Source organism: Theropithecus gelada, chromosome 12 (genome assembly GCF_003255815.1).
Source record: "Theropithecus gelada isolate Dixy chromosome 12, Tgel_1.0, whole genome shotgun sequence".
Taxonomy (NCBI): Eukaryota; Metazoa; Chordata; class Mammalia; order Primates; family Cercopithecidae; genus Theropithecus; species Theropithecus gelada.
In genome coordinates this window covers 19,518,008-19,539,174 of record NC_037680.1, presented here as the reverse complement: position 1 = coordinate 19,539,174, position 21,167 = coordinate 19,518,008, and the positions used below count along the sequence as shown (strand labels likewise).

The following is a 21,167-nucleotide window of genomic DNA, read 5'->3' as shown; positions in this document are numbered from 1 at the left end:
GATTTTCCTGCACTATGACATATACTAAAAGGAAAAACTACTTTCCATCCCAGCAAGGTCTCAGTGAAGGACTATGATATTTAATATCAGAAAAATAAACTTTCAATATTCTATCATAACAGTTGGAAATGTTGGCCATCCTTCATGTTCCTGTCATTTCTTAATGCTTTTATTTTTTTTTTTTTGAAAAATTGATTTTGAACCTTGTTGCCTAAATTTTATTTGTGATACTGTTTGTTACTATCAAGTAGGATGGCATTAAAGAGTAAACAGGCAAAATGTTCACAGAGGCAAAAATTAAACAAAACACTTAAGAGCTGCTCGTTGTAAGTTTTAGGAAATAATTTTTTTTTTTTTTTTTTTTTTGAGAGGGAGTCTCGCTGTGTTGCCCAGGCTGGAGTGCAGTGGCGCCATCTCGGCTCACTGCAAGCTCCGCCTCCTGGGTTCACGCCATTCTCCTGCCTCAGCCTCCTGAGTAGCTGGGACTACAGGCGCCCACCACCGCACCCGGCTAATTTTTTTTTGTATTTTTAGTAGAGATGGGGTTTCACCGTGGTCTCGATTTCCTGACCTTGTGATCCGCCCGCCTCGGCCTCCCAAAGTGCTGGGATTACAGGCGTGAGCCACCGCGCCCGGCCGGAAATAATTTTTTTAAAATGGTTTGCACAGTAACACCAAAGGAGACATACATAATTATTAGCAAAGAACAAATGTCCTTGGCCATAAGGTTATATAAAGCATGATCTTTTTTCCCCAGGTGCTTTTAACTAAGGCTCTGGCTCAATGATGCTTCTCTGGAGATTAGTCTACCTTGGCCATCTTCCCACCTACCCACTCTTTGTCACTCTTCATCAGCTAGAAACCATTATCCACCCACCCTCCCACTGACTGCTGTCATGAATCTTCCACTTTCTTTGTCGCGTTAAATCACTTTCTGCCGCCATCTAATTTTATCACCTGTTTACCAGACTATAGTTTTTCATAGCCTCTGTTTAACCTCACCCCATTTTTTCAGTGCTAATTGTTTTTCTTTATCATCACTTTCTTTTTGTTTTTCACACTATGTTACTTTAAGTCACACCCTATCTTCTCTACATATCTTGTTGTGCTCTTATTCTTCTAGAAAAATATCAGGGCAAATTATTAGTGTCAGGGTCTCTCAAAAGAGGGGATCAAATGAGTGTACTTGGTTCTCTCTTTTGAAGACAGATAGTGTTTTAGTTAAGCTAGATAGTTTGCACCATATTACCCAGGGAATGGGTGTCATGGATGGTTTTGGATCTGGGAAGATATATGTTAGATGAAAAGATATGAGAAATATCAATTAGTGGGAGTTCTAGTTATCCTGGCTTTGCCTCTTTGCCCTCTTCCTGTGCTGGAAAGCTGACTTATGTGGACTACCTCACCCAGGTTCTTTTACCTTCCCACATCAAGTTGAATTTCCTCCATGAATTGCATTGCAAGGACATTAGATAGTGGACAGAAAAAGAAGTCAGAATATTTATCCATCTCCCTTCCATCTATGCTCAACTGTAATGATTTAGCAGTGCCTGAGTCTATCTACTAAAGGCCACTGCTCTTGTTGGATGGCTTTATTCACCTCAGCTGCATTTTTCACTAGCTTCTGGTAACAGACCTAGTAAAAAGCAATGCATTATTTGTACCTTTGCATGCCCATCTCTGTAAATAATTCTTTATTATACCCTCTTCAATTATGACTTAAAGATATGTTTTCTATTTTCTGCAGCAATTCTGACTAATATAAAAGAGATTGGAGGGGATTAAAAATAAGGTGACAAGTTAGAATAATTTTGCAGTATTACTGGTGTGATGGGATATGAGCCTTTATTTGGGATAATGGCACCAATAATTATTTTAAAAAATGGGAGTGTCTTAAATATATTAAAAAGAAAAAGATAGTAGGATTTAATGTTTGATTTGATATGTTTGTAAACTTTAAAGTTTTAGGGGATTACCTTTCCAAACATAGCCATAGAGTGAGGGATAAGTTAACCTTAATGGATCATTGATTGTTCAGGTATTTCCTTCAAATCAATATATAAATACTTTATAACTCAAGTAAATCAATTCTCAGCTCCTGTTACTCTAATCTTGACTCCTTCATAAAAGTAATAACATAATTTGGTGATTGCATTCTATATCTTATTTTTTACTTTTGAAAATATGAATAAAGACTTTACAACTTTTATTTTATTTTATTTATTTTTTATGATTATTTTTAGACGGAGTCTTGCTCTGTCTCCCAGGCTGGAGTGCAATAGCATGATCATGGCTCACTGCAGCTTCCGCCTCCCGGGTTCAAGGGATTCTCCTGCCTCAGTCTCCCGAGTAGTTGGGATTACGTGCACCCACCACCATGCCCAGCTATTTTGGTATTTTTAGTAGGGATGGGGATTCATCATGTTGATCAGGCTGGTTTCAAACTCCTGACCTTAGGTGATCTGCTTGCCTCGGCCTCCCAAAATGCTGGGATTACAGATGTCAGCCACCACGCCTGGCCTATAGTCATTTTTAAATAATAAATTTCAGTGATTGCTGGGCATAAAGTAATATTTTAAGATAGCATTTAGATTTTTAAAGTAAATCTGGGGAGATAAAGAATGGAAAATAAGATAATATTACTAGTGAAATGTCTATTGACATACTCAGTGCAGAAAACCATGTCAAAGCTATCAATATCCTAATGCTGTATCCTCCCATAACACTAACTATGAGATTTTAACTCAAGAAAAGCTGAGAACTGTGTAACTGTGGCATTAGTTTCTTAAGTATTTAAACTAGATTAGTCAGAAATACAAATTTAGAATGATATTACCCAGGAATATACTTGTTTAGCATTATAAATGCTATCTAAAAAAATGAATAATCAAGAGTATTGTAATAGAGTATATCGAGCTGTGAGGCAACAGTTAAGCCAAAACCATATTCTGAATAGCCACCTTTTCTTTTTTTCTTTCTTTCTTTTTCTTTCTTTCTTTCTTTTTTTTTTTTTTTTTCTTTTTTGAGTCAGACTCTTGCTGTGTCACGCAGGCTGGAGTGCAGTGGTGCGATCTTGGCTCACTGCAGCCTCCACCTCCTGGGTTCAAGCGATGACCACCTTTTCTATTTGTCGTAATTACACTGAGCTTTAGCAGGATAGCATCCAACTCAACTCAAAGGGAAAAACTCCCAAAAGGAGTATTTATTTGATTTATTTATTTTTGCCAAATATCAACCCTTTTCTTCTGAATGATGTAGTCTATGAAATAAAAATTAGGAACCTAGTGCTTGAGTGGAATTCTGGAAAAAGTACAATATGTAATGCTGTTACACCGAATAGAGACTTAACTATAGTAAGCAGCTATAAAATAGGCTTTAGATATATAGTCAGTACCTGTGAAACTACAGCCCACATAGCAGCTCTGTTTATTCTTTTTTCTGTGTCTACTGAATGTCTGTAAATGAAAGATTTATTAAATGTACTTTTCACGTTTCTCTGTTAATTAAGCAAATGCAGTTTTATATGGACAACTGGTCATATAACTTTTCTCTTAAAAATGATAGTCATCATCATTTTTAGGCAACATTGACTACTTTTCCCCAAACTTAACCACATCTCAGCATTAGTTAAGGGTTTGTTTGTTAAAAGTTTTTCTCATACCTTCACATCTCATGTTTATTTTTATTAGCTCCATGTACTTACTGTCTTAGTCTGGTTTTTGTTGCTATGACGAAATACTACAGACTTGGTAATTTACAAAGAAAATAAGTTTAGCTGGCTCATGGTTCTGGAGGCTGGAAAATTCAAGAGCATGGCACTGGCATCTGGTGTCATCCCATGGTGGAAGGGTATCACACGGCCAGAGAGCACACTCCGGAGAGAGCTAAGATTCAAATACCAGTACTTTTAATTACTAGTTTTTTTCTACCCCTCTTTTGCCAAGTTACTTAAATTTTCCACATCTTAGTTTCCTCATCTACAAAATGAACTTTACTTGTATTTGTCCATTCTTACACTGCCCTAAAGAACTATCTGAGACTGGGTAATGTATAAAGAAAAAATGTTTAATTGACTCACAGTTCCATAGGGCGTCCAGGAGACATGGCTGGGGAAGCCTGAGAAAACTTACTGGCAGAAGGGCAAAAAGGAAGCAAACATTTCTTCACATGGCAGCAGGAGAGACGGAGTATAGGAGGGAAGTGCTACACACTTTAAAACAACCAGATCTCGTGAGAACTCGCTCACTAGCAGGAGAATAGCAAGGGAGAAATCCGCTCCCATGATCCAATCCCCTCCCACCAGATCCCTCCTTCAACACTGGAGATTACAATTCAACATGAAATTTGGGTGGAGACATGGAGACAAACCATATCACTACTACTGCACAATAGAGTTTTTAAGAATATAAAATAAAATATATAAATTGCCTCTCCCACTGGCCTAGTTCTAGTGCACCCAAGTGCTTAATAAATATCACCTGTAGTTACTGCTGATAATTAAAAAAAACTGTTACTTTTGATGTGCTAATGGGCAGATTCTTACAATAACTTTATTTTTCTTACATAAGTAAATTAAATCTCTTATGGATTGTGGTCCTTAAAAATGATGATTAACTTTTTGAGCCCATATTTAATGATTTAACTATCACCTTTGCATCTAACGAGATTCACATTAAATATTTTGAGGCTTTCAACATTTCCCATAAATTTTTATTTTATTCTAAAAATCTTGAAATCTATATATAAGGTGAAAGGATCTTATAATAATCACCCATCACCAAGATTCAATTAATTACTAACATTTTGCCACATTTATTTTATCTTTTTTGTATGAATTTATAAAGTCAAAGAAAAATGGTGGGATTAGTTTGTATAAATAGCTCACACGTAATTAATTATAGTAAAGTGTCCTTCTTTTCATTCTATCTAATTTCACTTATTTTAGTAATGATATCTGTGTCTATAAGAGCACATAGATAATTAAGTTGTGTACACATCTAGATTTTTACATCAAAATTCAAAACATCTAAAGTGCACAAATCTGGATTTTTAAAATGTTTACATCCTTCATATGCATAGTATCTGTTCTGAGATGAATTTCTAACTAGATTTTATATTAGAAATAGTATTCAGTGACTTAATATAGGACTTATGTTGAGGTTTCTAATTTTATTTCTTTTATTTCTATTGTCTCTTAGTTGTAGTGAGTTATCTGATAACATTTGGCCTATCAGAATACAAATAACAAATGAAAAAAATTAAAATATCTGCTTTAGTTGATAATACAAATTTACTCAGCTTTAAAAAATAAGGCTGTAAAGCTTCTTGTAAATACTAAATTGTATTTGAAATTTTGATAGTTTTTTAGTTACTACTGAATGAGGAATATGCCATACATTAATTTTCAGTCATTAAAATCTAAGGAAAAAGTAAATATTACTGGAAATATCATACCTTTTTTCATTAATGAACATGTCAGAATTTCTAAAAGTATATCTCAAAATTAATACAGAAAAATAGTATGTTTGTATAAGTTAGAGAATTTTCATCTTCTCCATTTATTATTTGTCAATCTTGAGAAAGTAGAAGCACAAAGAAAACTCTATCACTGTTTAAAATTATTTAAACCCAAACCACTAAACAGATCTACCATATCTTATTTACTGGATAGGACCCTGGACTCTCTCAAATGAATAATTCACATTTGTGATGCTCACTCTACTGTTTACATTTAAACATCAGAAAGAATAATTATAAAACAATTTTAATCTGCACCTGAACAGTTTTATGATCATTAAATTTGCATAATACATTATTATCTGCCACACTTATTTCCCTCTACCCCATCCCAGCTCACCTTGCAAGTAAAAGTGCTCATAAAATCTCAGTGGCTGAAAAGGTTTATAGTAGTTTCACAGCCACTTTATTTCCAGGTAGTAGACACATTTCTTCCAGGACCTATAATTTAATCATTTTGCATGTGAAAAAAGTAGGACAATGACATTTAGATTTAGGTATTTAAGTTAAGAACAACCAGAAGGAGATATATATGTATATATGTAAATATGTGTGTATGTATACACACACATACACACATATATGTAAATTATGAATTTTAAAATGGTGGATGGTATTTGTTTCTGGTGAAGCAGGCTTTAATGGTGAAAGAATCACATTCATTTTTTTTTTCCAGTGATTGAACCAAGCCAAATCTGAGCAAAGCTAGCTCCTGTGCCCAATCCTGCATTCTCTTAACCGGTAATAAAGAACTTTGCTGGCCTGACAGGTTGTCACAGCAATTATTCACATGAAGTTCTGTAGCAGTTGTATCTGTCAGCCCATGTAGTATTGAATATTTTAACTGGCAGTCTTCCAAGACTGAACATTAATCTTACCATCTCCTATTACAGTCCCTAATCAAGATATTCCAGGGGTGATTGCACTAACATTGTTTGAAGACTACATCTACTGGACTGATGGGAAAACCAAGTCACTCAGCCGTGCCCATAAAACATCGGGAGCAGACAGACTCTCACTGATTAACTCATGGCATGCCATCACAGATATCCAGGTGTATCATTCTTATAGACAACCTGATGGTAATTATTCTTTCCATGATTTCCATAAATGCATTAACATCTTTCAGTAACATTCCATTTTTTATTCTTTCAAGGTTAAATGTAATTTTATTTTTGATGAAGTTTACTAGATTTAATTATTTAGCATCACTTTATGGAAGAATTCAATCAATACGAAGTACTGCTCTTAAGACATATGATAGAAACTCAATAATAGGACAAAGAATTGTAGATTTGTTCAACTCATATAAAGCTAAAATGATAATAATGCACTTAGTCAGATAAGTGAAGACTGTATTCTTGAAATAATTTGTTTACAAAATAGAGGATCCTTAGTTTCTGCAATGCTGAGTAGGAGGAATTATGTTTAAGTAGCTCTCAAATTTTAAAACTGACAACTCTATCAAGTTTTCTTCAACATATGTTTAATAGGAATTTCATCCGGCCTTGTGAAATAAAGGTTTGATTATTTTCCTTAAAAAACCTATCTGGCCTATAAAGCAAAGCCATTACACTCCTAGGTATAGATCATTGTTTCATTGTTTTATTTTATGTTTGTATTTCTGAACATATGTTGTCTTCATCCAAAATGCTTCTAGTCTTGTTTATTTTTCTCATGGACAGTTTTTTCCTACTAAAATTCTTGTTTTGTAGAAATGCACCCTTAAAATTATTGAATGGTCAAATTAATGTCAATGGACAATGAGTAGCATTTGTGACAAAGTAAAATTATATTTATAGTCTTGATGAGTTCTTGATTACAAAGATTTATTCCAATTCAAGTTATGAAGCTTAAATGTCCTATCTCTAATCCCATGTTATATTATTAGTTTTGATTATCCTGTTTTGTTGTTGTTGTTTCTTTCTTATCTGTAGTCTCCAAACATCTCTGCATGATAAATAATGGTGGTTGCAGTCATCTGTGCCTTTTAGCCCCTGGAAAAACCCACACTTGTGCATGTCCCACCAACTTCTATCTGGCAGCTGATAATAGGACTTGCCTATCCAACTGCACAGCCAGCCAGGTGAGTGGAGGTCTGCGAATCTTCTTATAGAGTGTATGGTGAAACATCAGTTCTTTTGTTTAGCATAACATTGAATGATCATTCCATACATTGTAGAGATGGTCACAGAATAAAGGAAAAGCACTATAACACCTCATTAAAATGGGCCTTAGCCATTAGGAAGAATAAATAAAGGCCAAAAAGGAAACGAACAAACAAACAAACAAAAAAGAAAGAGAAAGAAAAAAGTGTTTCACAGATCCACACAAATAATGTCTCAAATCCTAAGTGGGCATAACAGCAACAACAGAGGAGATTTATGTAGTTTAATAAGGCAAGGTGATTGAGGAATGGTGTAGGTAAAAGGAGGTGGAGTTTAAACAGAGCAGGAAATCTCTCCAGATAATATGCTCTATGTCACTGTCCCCACTTTCCATTTCTTAGAGTTGGTGATATGGAAAAGATATATAGAGAGTAAGTCTCTAGATTTTGTTTTTATTAAAATAAATTATATGATCAAAATAACTTTCTTCTGAAACCTCTTTTTCTTTAAAACTTAATTATTTTCAGTTGAAGATATCCCAGGAGTTAAGTTGTCTACTGTATGGTAGTTGCATGGACTTGATTTTATTACTTTCAAATTTTGGACAATAGTCATATCACATTATAAAACTGTACTTTGTAACACATGAGCCACTATCTTGTTGGATTTAAGATAAAACTGTCAAATTATATTTTGTCTTTTAAATGACTAAATTTATTTTTAGAATCCTGTGTTTGAATTTGCCAATTTTCCGGTTACTAGCAGTGATTTCATTGCAAGAGACCGAATTTCACTTAGATTGTTTCTGTCTTCAAAATGGAGAAGCTAAATTTAGCTCAGCTTGCATTTCAGATTAGACTTAGGACTATCATACACGAAAGAACTGCATAAATAACAACTACTAGAACTTTTTCAGGGAGTCAGAATGTGTAGAGGTTAAGGGCATAGACTCTGAAGCCAGACCCTCTGTGATCATAACCCAGACTCGACTTTAAATTGAGTTTGTTACTTCTTGGTACCTTGGTTTTCTCATCTTTTAAATGGGATTATACTGTTTCTAAGCCATATACAGATTAAATGGGAAAAGTCCCTGGTACATAGTAGATTTTTTTATTACTCTTGTCGTATACTGCAGCTGAAATTTACATAAAATGTCATGTGTGTAGTGTGAGCTGCCCTCAGGACGTTCTGATGACTCATTGAAAGCACAAGCCATAGACTCTGCTTTTATTACAAAATGTGTTATTCTAATTATACCTCCCTGAGTATTTGTATAAAAAAGTATTATTTTTAAAGAGCTGGAAATTTAAGCCATTATGAGAGATAAAATTAGTGACTGAATTATTCTTAGTGGTCAAATTAAAGAGAGAAATAACATTTTTTAATATTTTAATACAGGATTATCAATACTATTGGTGCTATTTAGTCAAATTTTCAGGTAGCGTCCACTCAGGTTATTCTAGAATAATCTTTGGTCTCTTGCTTTGGAGTGATCATACATATATCAGTCTGTTGAGGCCCAAAACTGAGGCTGTCACTGGCTTAGTAGAGATGATGCCTGCCTGAGTCACTACAGTGGCGATGGTTTAATAGTCAACTAAAAATACAGCAAAATCACGGTATTCTTTGAAGCACAGGTGAACATCTCAAATAGCAAGGCACAGAGAGTAAAACATCAGACTCACTACAGGCATCAAAGGTATAACATTTTTAAAAATATTATATATGAAAATCTGTAACTGTTTATCCAATGCCAACAAATTAGATTAATCAAATAAATGAAAACCTAACTCACCCTGAAAGTATTATTTATCTAATAAAATTATTTCCCAATTTGGTATCCATGATGACAACACTAAAATATTTATAATTTTTAAATATCCCCAATAGTCTATCATGAATTTTTAAAAACTTAACAATAGCAAGACAGAGCAAACAAATCCAAATGTGGACAATACTTTTCAACCATATTTCTGAAAACAACTGAAAAAGAGGAGGTATCACTTCATTAGTTTCATCTTCAAGGAAGAAGTTAATTGCCCAGGCCCGGTAGCTCACGCCTGTAATCCCAGCACTTTGGGAGGATGAGGCAGGTGCATCATTTGAGGTCAGGAGTTGGAGAGCCACCTGGCCAACATAGCGAAACCTCATTTCTACTAAAAAATATTAAAAATTAGCTGGGCGTAGTGGCATGGACCTGTAATCCCTGCTACTCAGGAGGGTGAGACATGAGAATTGCTGCTTGAACCCAGGAGGCGGAGGCGGAGGCTGTAGTGAGCCAAGATCGTTCCACTGCATTCCAGCCTAGGCAACAGAGTGAAACTCTTGTCTCAAAAAATAAAAACAAATAAAAAACGAAAGAAAAAAAGTTAATGAAGAACAGGTAATGCAAAGTGTTAAGTGGTTATCCCTGTAAATCTTCTCGTTTGTGAGACCATTTTACCTCTGGTTCTTTTCTGATCTAATAAGAGGAAAATCTATCTCTTGTATACTTCTTGGAGAAAAATCAGTTTGTAGAAACATGATTTTCAGTGAGGTAGACCTTTAAAGGAAGCAAATTATCTAGGCAGTTTACAATCATGCTAGTAAGTATTTTGATGAAAATTTTGCATTCTTTATTTATTCTTACATAGGGATTTTGATATATCATCTAATGATTGTCAACAAATGACATGTTCACCAAATAGTATTATTTTAGGAAAAAACAGGCAAATCACATCAATAAGAATTCTATTAGAATTGAAAACATAGTCTGATAATCTAATAAAAGTTAAGATTAAGTTCAATTCATATAACACTAGTCATTTCAAGTATTTAATGAAAATCATTTTAATTAGAAAAAAAGTCAACTTAAAAATGGCTTTACTTAAGCTTTAAAATAGAGACTCTTCTTGTTTCAACTAAACTTCACCATGTTGGGATTGCATTTTATCCTGGTATTCATATTAGTAGACACATATTTAGTAGTTTCTTTATAGCTTTTTCTTGTGGGTGATAATTACAGTCTACAGTTTATTTTATGATGATATTAGTCTTAGAGAACATTTATGATGAAGACTGTTTTATATTTATATTTAGCATTAATCTTTTTTAAGTTACTGAATTTAAGTATGTAGAAATGAAGCTAAGATATGAAACAGAAGAGATCTTCCTGTGAGAATAAAATATTGATTAACATGAAAAATAAGATAACTATATTTTACCCTGGCCTCCGTTAACTCAAAACCCTTTAATGTTATTATCAAAGTCAAATGAAGAGCAAAATCATTATATCATATATAATTCCAACAGTTCATGTTTATTTAAATCGGGCTCATTTAGTGAATAAAAAAATATATGCAATTTAGATATTTTTCCAATCATGATTGGAAAGACTTTGAGGATACTCAGGAGACCTGCTGTTCTCCTACTAATGTGTTTTAATATATTGTAATGACTAGAAATATTTAATGTTAAGGGTAACTGCTTTCCCTCGTATCCCCAGACAGTCACTATCTATAAAGGTAAATTTTATCCTCTCATATTTAAAACACACACACACACACACACACACACACAACAGAAATGTACAAGCTAAGCAAATATGGAAAAATCAGTTGAACAGTCAGATCTCCCATTGGATTCATAGAGCTCTATTCCTTCTTGTATTGCCACTGGGAGACAAAATTCACACTCATATTTTTTAAATGATGTAAATCTATCATGAATCCAGTCCATCATATCCAGATAAATTTAGCAAAAGCCAACATCAAATAATCTCTTATTTGAAGAAAGTAACAGTATTCTAAATAAACAAACCTTTAGATTGCTAATCTATTTTCATTAGTAATAATTCAGCCTAGGCTATAGTTTTCTGTTACAAATCTTTCTGGTATGTAACATGCTAAGATAAATGCCAGCTTGCTGTCAGTCACTTATATGGGAATAACAACATAAGCACTTCTAAAAGAAGTTAGTAACTTTTAGAAAATCATCTCAATTAACATTTAGAAATGTTTTTAATTCTAGATGAATATTATGATATATGCTTTTCAATGAAGTTCTACTAAATTGAAGAGGAAAATAATTTGATATACCAGGAGAAATTGACTAAACGTTACATACTGCTTGGTTTAACTAATTTCAAGTGAATTTTTTTTTTTTAGTGACAGCTACTCCAGCTACATGTGCTCTGAATGGAATGTGAGATTTTTGTCTTTAGTTCCTTCTCTCTGAGTGGTACTGAGAAAGTAATTAGTTGATGGTCATAAATTACTAAAACATAACTGAACTGAGCTTTTTGGTCACTGTTTATATTGGGGCAATAATAAAGTTAATAGGAACAAGAATTACTCTGTCTCAGCAGCTACATTTGAGTTCAAATCACCTTTCTCATAAAAGTAATATGCAATAATAACTTCCTATAGTTTGTCTCCAGTATCAAGTCACTTGCATGCTAAATAGCCTGTAAGTAAATAAATATTGCCATATAATAACTCACTTACTTTCTCTAGTATTAATCTGCCACTCAGTAGTTAATTTTTAAAAGGAGGAGTTAAAATTTCCGTTTCTATAAATAATAGAATTATTGCCTTTCTCATGACTTTTTGTTTAGCTGTTTCAAGTGGAAAGGATAATACAACAAATAAAACATATTAATAAATATTTTGGTGAATAGGTTTTTTTTTAGGTAATCTGGAGAACAAGTTTTATTTTAAGAGTTTTTTCCTGTGCATTCAATTTTTTAAGTCAGAAAAAAAAAATTGAGCCTTATTTTTACCTCTTTTTAAAAAATTATCAGAATTTCTCTTTGTCCTAAAAGATCATGTGCATTTATTAGAAATTCTGAAAACTGAAAAGAACTATGTTGGCCTTAAATGCTTTAAAGAGATATTCTTAAAATTTATGTGGGGTGCATACTCATCATGGCTAAAGGCAGTATTTTCAGTGTTCAGGAATGTTTATGGAATCACAGCATGACAGAGCTGGAAAAGATACTTCAGATTATCTTCAGATCCTCTTTTGGTGGCTAAAGAACACAGACTGAGAGATGTTAATTGAATTGCCCAAGATTCTGAATAAAATGCAATTAAATTAAATTAATTCAAATTACCTAAATTAGTTTGACTGGATATCTCTTCCTGATATGCCTGATAGTTTTTAGCCCTATTTAGTGTTTGCCAAACTTTTCCTGTAAAGGGCCAGATAGTAAATATTATAGACTTTTCAGGCCACAGGATCTCTGTAGCAAGTACTCATGTCTGCTGCTGTAGTGTACAAGTAGCCCTTCAGGGCTGGTGCGGTGATTTATTTACACCTGTGATCCAGCACTTTGGGTGGCCTAGGTGGAAGGATCACTTGAGCCCAGGAGTTTGAGACCAGCCTTGGCAACATGGTGAAACCTCATCTTTACAAAAAATACAAAAATTAGCTGGGCAAGGTGGCAGATACCTATAGTCCCAAATACTCCAGAGGCTGAGGTGAGAGAATCTCTTGAGCCCAAGAAGTTGAGGCTCCAGAGAGCTGAGATCACACCACTGCCTTCCAACCTGGGTGACAGAGGGAGACCCCATCTCAACGAACCAGCCAACCAACCAACCACAAAACCAAGTAGCTTTTTAGACAACATGTAAATGTGAGAGCTTGTCTGTGTTTGCAGGTCATCTCAAGAGGTTTTCCTGAACAATATGGTCTCCTGGAAGATCATCTTATAGCTTGTTGTGTAATTAGTTCCTATTGTGGAATTCTCCAAAATCACCGTTGTTCACATTTGCAGCAAAAATGTAGGCTAGGCTATGTTGCCAAATTTTAAAATATCCATTATATAGGCACTGGGTTCTTCAACATTTTTTTTCTTTTTTCTTTTTTTTTCTTTTTAAAGTTTCGTTGCAAAACTGACAAATGTATTCCATTCTGGTGGAAATGTGACACTGTGGATGACTGTGGTGATGGATCTGATGAACCTGATGACTGTCGTGAGTATACTGGCAAATGTTGAAATTTAGAGTTTAGAGTCCCTTATATCCCAGACCTGGAAAATTGAAACTACACCTAAAGTATTGCCTTCTGACACTTTTCCAAAATTGAAACAGAAAAATTTTAAATGCCATTATTTAAAAATAAAATAAAAATTGTTGCAATATTTTGATTATCTCTCTGATAACTGTTACATTTAGAATGGTGCCATCAACCACTTGTGTTAGATTTTGTTTCTCAAATTTGATTACTTGTGGAATAATGACATTATTTCACGTAGTGATCAGTAGGGTAATAAGCAGCATTAATTTGACTTAACATGTCACCAAGTTAGAAGAAAAAATGGGCAAGTTTCCAGAATGTCACTCAATGACTGAAATCTTATCTTTAAGAAATGTGATTTCTCAACTTTACTGTCAGCATTGATATCCTGAAAATTCCTTAAAAGTCTGATTTTTCCAATATAAATCATTAGATTGACATTAGGTAATTTAATTTGTTCTTAGCAATTGCTCTAAAGTGACTACCAATTATGTTTGGCATTTGACTGTAATTGGTGTGGTTAGCTGCTGCTTTTTCAGCAATCGTTGGTAACTTTGGTTGTAATGAGACATCAGCAGACTTTTCCTTGATAGTCTTGTGTACTTCACTCCGTCGGTCACTCCTATACTTCACTGTCAGGTTAGAGATGCTCGTAGTCAATCATGATAATTCCCTCAACATCCCAGTACATGGTTGCCATGATTTGGCCTTGACTATTGAGTTCAAAATCCTTAGGCTTGCCCTGCAAAAAAACAGAAAAAGCTGGCTACCTTCTACTGTAGAGCTTGCTACCACCTTATTATAAAGCTTTTTCAAATTTAGGGCATATAGATAGTTACTTAGATAGGCTATATTCCATCTCTCTGGTCATGCCCAAGTCTGTCACACATTGAAATTATTTCATATAGCATATATGTTTGAAAGCAGTAAGTAATCAAATCAATGAAAAAGAAAAAAATTATAAAAGTCATTGCTTTTCTAATATAATCCTTATGTTTCTGAAAGATTCACTGCTCTTTGATTTTTTAAATATAGTTTTTGTTTTTTACTATGATAGACAACATATAAAGAATAGTATCTCTGTGGGATAGGTATACTATAATGTCTGAATTATTATTTTCAAAAAACTTATTAAGTTAAAAGGAATATCAAAAGATGAATAAATTATTTGGGTGACCTTACTGAGATTCTTATTAAGAGAAAGTTATTACTTTCCCCACAATAAAGTAAATTTTCTATGATAACAGTAAATACACTGAATGCAACTTATATTTGTAATTCTTAGAAATAAACAAAAATGAATATATTAGTTTAGTCCATTAATTAAGAAGTTGATCTTTCCTGTCTAGATTCACTGTTCTCTGAGAAAATTTCACTATAATGACCTGCAACTCCTGACCTCTAGTTGTAATTTTGATTGAAATTTCATCCTGGAACCACATTGATATGAAAAATTAACTACAGATGTAGTATTAGGAATTTTGCACATTTAACTCCTTTCAGAATATATGGTCATCAAATATTACTTTAGTGTCTTTTTGAGTCACTGCTGTCTAAGGGACATCTGTTATCTAAGAGCTTCTCTATGATCCTTGTTTTGATTAAATACTAATATATACATTTTTAATTGACAAGTAAATTTCTATATATTTAAGGTATATAGCATAATTTTATCATATATGTATACATTGTGGAATGGCAAAATTACAGTATTTATCATATACATTACCTCACATACTTAGCTTTTTTTTGTGCTGAGAATACTTAAAATCTATTCTCTCAGTAATTTTCAAGTGTGCAATATATTGCTTTTAACCATAGTCAACAAGATGTACAATAGATCTCTTGAAGTAATTTTTTCCATCTAACTGAAATTTTGTGTCTTTTGAACAACGTCTTCCTAATCTCCCCAATCTCCAGCCTCTGGTAACTGTCATTTTATTCTCCGTCTCTATAAGTTTGACTTTCTTAGAGTCTACTTATAAGTGAGATCATGTGGTATTTGTCTTTCTTTGTCTGGCTGGTATTACGTAAAATAATGTCCTCCAGATTCATCCATGCTGTCACAAATAACAGGGTTTCCTATTTTAAAATATTGAAATTATTCCCTCATGTATATATACCATATTTTCTTTATTCATTCATCCATTGATGAACCCTGTGGTTTATTTCATATCTTGGTTACTGTGAAGAAAGCTGCAGTGAACAAGTGAATGCAGATAGTGTTACAACATAATGATTTTATTGCCTTTGGTTATACAGGCATACCTTATTTTATTCTGCTGTACTTTACTGTGCTTTACAGATACTGTATTTTTCACAAACAGAAGGTTTATGGCAATGCTGCATCAATATTGTCTATTGGTGACATTTTTCAACAGCATGTGGTCACTTTGTCTCTCTGTCACAATGTGGTAATTCTCACACTATTTCAATTTTATCATTATTATGATCATACTTGTTATGGTGATATGATCAATATTCTTTGATATTACTAATACTATTGTAATTGTTTTGGAACACTGCAGACCATACCCATAAAAGACAACAAACTTAATCAATAAATATTGTGTGTGTTCTGGCTGCCTACCAACCCACTGTTCCCTCTCTCTCTCCCTTTCCTTGGGCCTCCTTATTCTCTAAGCACAACAATACTAAAATTAGGTCAACTAATAGCCCCACAATGGCTTCTAAGTGTTCCAGCGAAAGGAAGAATTTCATGTCTCTCACTTTAAATCAAAAGCTAGAGATTATTAAGCTTAGTGAGAAAGGCATCTCAAAACACAAGATATATCAAAAGCTATGCTTCTCGTACCACTCAGCAAAATTATGAATGCAAAGGAAAAGTTCTTAAAAGAAAATAAAAATGCTACTGCAGTGACCACATGATCAGACAGTACAGATGCCTTCTTGCTAATGTAGAGAAACTTTCAGTGGTCAGGATAGAAGATGAAGTCATCTACAACAGCTCCTTAAGCCAAAGCCTAATCCAGAGCAAGGCCCTACCTAACTCTATTTAATTTTGTACAGGTTTTTTAAACATAATGCCATTGCACACTCAATAGACTACAGTATAGTATAAACATAACTTTTATATGTACTAGGAAACTAAAAAAAAAAAATTATGACATGCTTTATTGTGATATTTGCTTTATTGTAGTGGTCTGGAACTGAACCTCCAGTATCTTCTAGGTGTGCCTGTATATATCTAGTAGTGGGATTGCTGGATCATATGGTCACTACATTTTTAATTTTTTGAGAAACCTGCATACTGTTACCCAAAATAGCAGTACTAATTTACATTTCTACCAATGAAATACAAGAAAGGCATCTCAAAACATGAGATATACCAAAAGCTATGCTTTTTGTACCACTCAGCAAAATTATGATTGCAAAGGAAAAGTTCTTAAAAGAAAATGAAAATGCTACTGCAGTGAACACATGATCAGACAGTACGGATGCCTTCTTGTTAATATGGAGAAACTTTCAGTGGTCAGGATAGGAATTAATAACATATAAATGTTTTCTTTTCTTCACATCATTGCTAACACTTATATTTCTTCTTTTTTTACAATGCCTAACTTAACAGGTATAAGATGATACCTTATTGTGGTTTTATTTGCATTTTCCTGATAATTAGTGATGTTGAGTATTTTTTAATATATCAGTTAGCCATTTGTATAATTTTTTAAAGAAATGCCTATTCAAATCCTCAGCTCATTTTTAAATGAGTTTTTTTTTTTTCTTACTGTTGGGTATTCTTTATATATTTTGGATATTAACCCATTAGCACATGTACTGTTTGCAAATATTTTCTTCCATTTTATAGATTGTTTCTTTATTCTGTTGATTGTTTCTTTTTCTGTATATAAGTCTTTTTTCTTTTTAATTTGAAGTAATTCCATTTGTCTATTTTTGCTTTTGTTACCTGTGTTTTTAGAGTCATATCCAAAAAGTTTTTACCTACACTAATGTTGTGGAACTTTCCCTCTATATTTTCTTCAGTAGTCTTAAATGTTTTTATTGGTTTCATTATCTCTGTTTCTTATTTCTTTTAGTATAGCAAATAAACATTTACTTGTAGTTGATGGGGTAACAGCTTTGAATATCTGTAGGCATGATACTTTACTTGAGAGTCACGGTGAAGTAGAAAATTATATGCAAGAGTCTACGGAATGCTTAGATTTCACTTTCGGGTAGATGCGTCATCAATTCCTGCAGACAATAAGAGCTGCTGGCAATACTTATAACTTCACCTGAGAAGACAGGAAAGTCTCATCCCAGGGTCCCATACTTGCAAACTTACATACTGTTATTTATATAAATGTAGTTAGGAGGGATGCATCAAAATTCTCTGGCATCACAGATTTGTTATAACGTTTCTTATAATAATCTAATACACTTAAGATTATTCTAGAGACAGATTTGAAGGTCAGATGGGCTTCCAAGTTATTTCCAAGCATTCCTTTAATAGTTGCAACCCTTTTCCTGGTGGGGAGTTGTTTTGATAGCAAAGGAGTATTAAAGAAAATTATATACAAAGCAAAATGAAATAGAAGAAAGGCACATGTTTAAAGTATGAGATAATTGTGTCATTCAGTTTAAACATTTAGTATGATTAATTAACAAATGTTATAGATTGGAAGCAAATAATTGTCAACATTTTAGAACTCTCCTCTATGAAAGCAAACCATATATAGAGTTATTTTTAAAAGAATGCTTAAATTTTTATGTAATATTGTAATTATAAAAGCATAATTTATTTATCAAAAAAAGTTTAAATGCTATTTATTAGTGTTTGATTCACTGATTTGCGCTAATAAAGATAATATTAATCTCAAAATCAGTAATGTGCATTAAAACTATTAGTCAAAAGATAAGTGTTTTATTACAAACACCATAGTAGATTTGAATTCAGAGTCTGACACTTAAAAGTTGTGCATACTTAGATGAATTATTCATATTCAGTAAATTTAGTTTACTCATTGCTAAAATGGTGATGCCAAAATGAGAATGTTATGACGAGATGATATTAGTAACTGTATGTGAAGGGGTCTAGCCCAGTGCCTGACACATAGTAGATCCTCAGCAGATCCTGCCTTATTATTGTTATTCCCAGATAATACGATAAGATAAAATGCATTATCACTTAGGAGTTACTTGTTATAATATATGTATAGTATATAAAATATTTGCCATTTATAAGATATTGTTCTCTTGTATAATAATAGGATTATAGGGATGAATATTGATAAATCTGATTTAAAATGTGATAGATATAGAAAACATTTGCTTTACATTGTGCTAGAGAATATGTATTGTGGGCCAGGTGCAGTGACTCATGTCTGTAATCCCAAAGCTTCGGGTACCTGAGGTGGGGAGATCACCTGAGGTCCGGAATTCGAGACCAGCCTGGCCAACATGGTGAAACCCCATATCTACTAAAAATACAAAAAATTAGCCAGTCGTGGTGGTGGGTGCCTGTAATCCCAGCTACTCGGGAGACTGAGGCAGTAGAATTGCTTGAACATAAGAGACAGAGGTTGTAGTGAGCCAATATCACACCACTGCACTCCAGACTGGGCGACAGAGCAAGACTGTCTCAGAAGGAAAAAATAAAAAAAAAAAAAAGAAAAAAAGAAAAGAAAGAATATGCATTGTGGTCAAATCACACACACCATAGGCCAAGTGATCAAGGAGAAATTATTTCTCAAAAAATGATATTGGAATAACAATTTTTGTTACAATAAATTTCATTCTGCAACTTAACTTCTCAATATCACTTCATTAAAATTAGGAGACTTTTGTTTTTTAATTTTTTAAAAAAATATTTGTCTGTTATTAATTCCTACCTTCTAAAGTATGGTTTATTAAATGTTTTCTGGAAGCCATCTGAGTTGCTCAAAGCTAAACATTTGAATCTGATAGCTATCGAGATGAGAGACATTCACATTGTGTTCTAGGATATATTTATTGTAGTAAATATCTTGAATGCCAGAAAGTCTCTGTTTAAGAAGCTGTGAGGTAAGATTGCCATTCCACAATATCTATGCTTTCTCCTCTAGCTGAATTTAAATGTCAGCCAGGCCGATTTCAGTGTGGGACTGGACTCTGTGCTCTACCAGCTTTCATCTGTGATGGAGAGAATGATTGTGGAGACAATTCTGATGAACTCAACTGTGGTAGGTGATTAAATTCCTAACTAATGAACGTAAGTCTAATTCTCAACTGATTATGTCTGTGCGATTTAAATTCAGACACATATTTTTTTTTTCCTCTCTCTCTATGTTCTAGACACACATGTCTGCCTGTCAGGTCAATTCAAGTGTACCAAGAACCAGAAATGTATCCCAGTAAACTTAAGATGTAATGGGCAAGATGACTGTGGTGATGAGGAAGATGAAAGAGACTGTCGTAAGTCAGCTCAAAATGCTCTGTCTTGTCTTAACTTTGACTCCTAACTAAAATAAGTCTAAAAATTATTACTATACTTCATAAACTCATATGATGTAGATAAATTAAAAATAAATTATGGTCAAATAATTAGAAATAGGTGCCAACTGGGATAGAAGCTCTAAATAAAAATAGAGAAAATGAAAATATGGGCAAGTTTACTTTAAAATCTACCTGGAAATTATGACAAACATGAACAACATTCATTCATCCACATCATCCTTAAGAGAAGCATCAAATACAACATGACAGTTGATTATGTTTTTTTAAATGTATGCTTGCTCACATTAAGTAGATAAAGGTAATTTACTTCTGTTGATTAATTCATTTCTTGAAGTTAAGTTATTTTTAGTTAGAGAGTTTTTTTCTCCATGAAATACATGTTGTACTCATGAAGAGACATATAAAATCTGGGTAAAATAGTCTAACAAAAGTTTAACTTCTACAAAATTCTAAATAATGCTCTATTTAACATATCTTAATGAACTATTTGAAAGAATGATAGTAAAATATTTTGTTTATTTTCATCTCATATTTCCATCTTCCATCAAAATTCAAATTACGTTAAATGGAAGGCAAAACAGTTTATACCATGTACATATATATGCACATAGGCTGGCATGCACATGCTTGCACACGCACTCACACATTCCGATTGTGTGAACAATGGAGCACCTGTCAAGTTTCAGGGCTTCAACAGAACTGCTGTCAACATTTCTGTCTTGCTGAAGTTTTATTTTATTCCTCTAAAACTTTTATCAGTAAATAATGTGCAGTCATCCAGCAATTTGATTAAGAGGGTGCATTCAGAATAAAGTCAGTACCAGTTCTTTATGGTTAGCCATTCTAGAAGATGATGCATTGAACTGACTAGGATTTGTGATGCAGTTTACAGTCTAAGTTGGATGTTCACTTTCCTCAAAAACTCAACACAGGCCGGGCACAGTGGCTCACGCCTGTAATCCCAGCACTTTGGGAGGCCGAGGCAAGTGGATTACCTGAGGTCAGGAGTTCGAGACCAGCCTGGCCAACATGGTGAAAACGTGTTTCTAATAAAAATACAAAAATTAACTGGGCACAGTGGCAGGTGCT

General features: G+C 33.5%; 1 protein-coding gene across 1 annotated transcript in view; it reads left to right on the top strand.

The window, feature by feature from the left end:
• The window catches only part of LRP1B (LDL receptor related protein 1B), a 1,963,100-nt gene that overhangs the window by 1,724,849 nt on the left and 217,084 nt on the right, over nt 1-21,167 (top strand). The window contains exons 61-65 of the mRNA XM_025404289.1: nt 6,411-6,599; nt 7,455-7,603; nt 13,486-13,579; nt 19,688-19,804; nt 19,917-20,036. Coding sequence (XP_025260074.1) covers nt 6,411-6,599; nt 7,455-7,603; nt 13,486-13,579; nt 19,688-19,804; nt 19,917-20,036 — 669 coding nt within the window. The remainder of the gene's footprint in view (nt 1-6,410; nt 6,600-7,454; nt 7,604-13,485; nt 13,580-19,687; nt 19,805-19,916; nt 20,037-21,167) is intronic.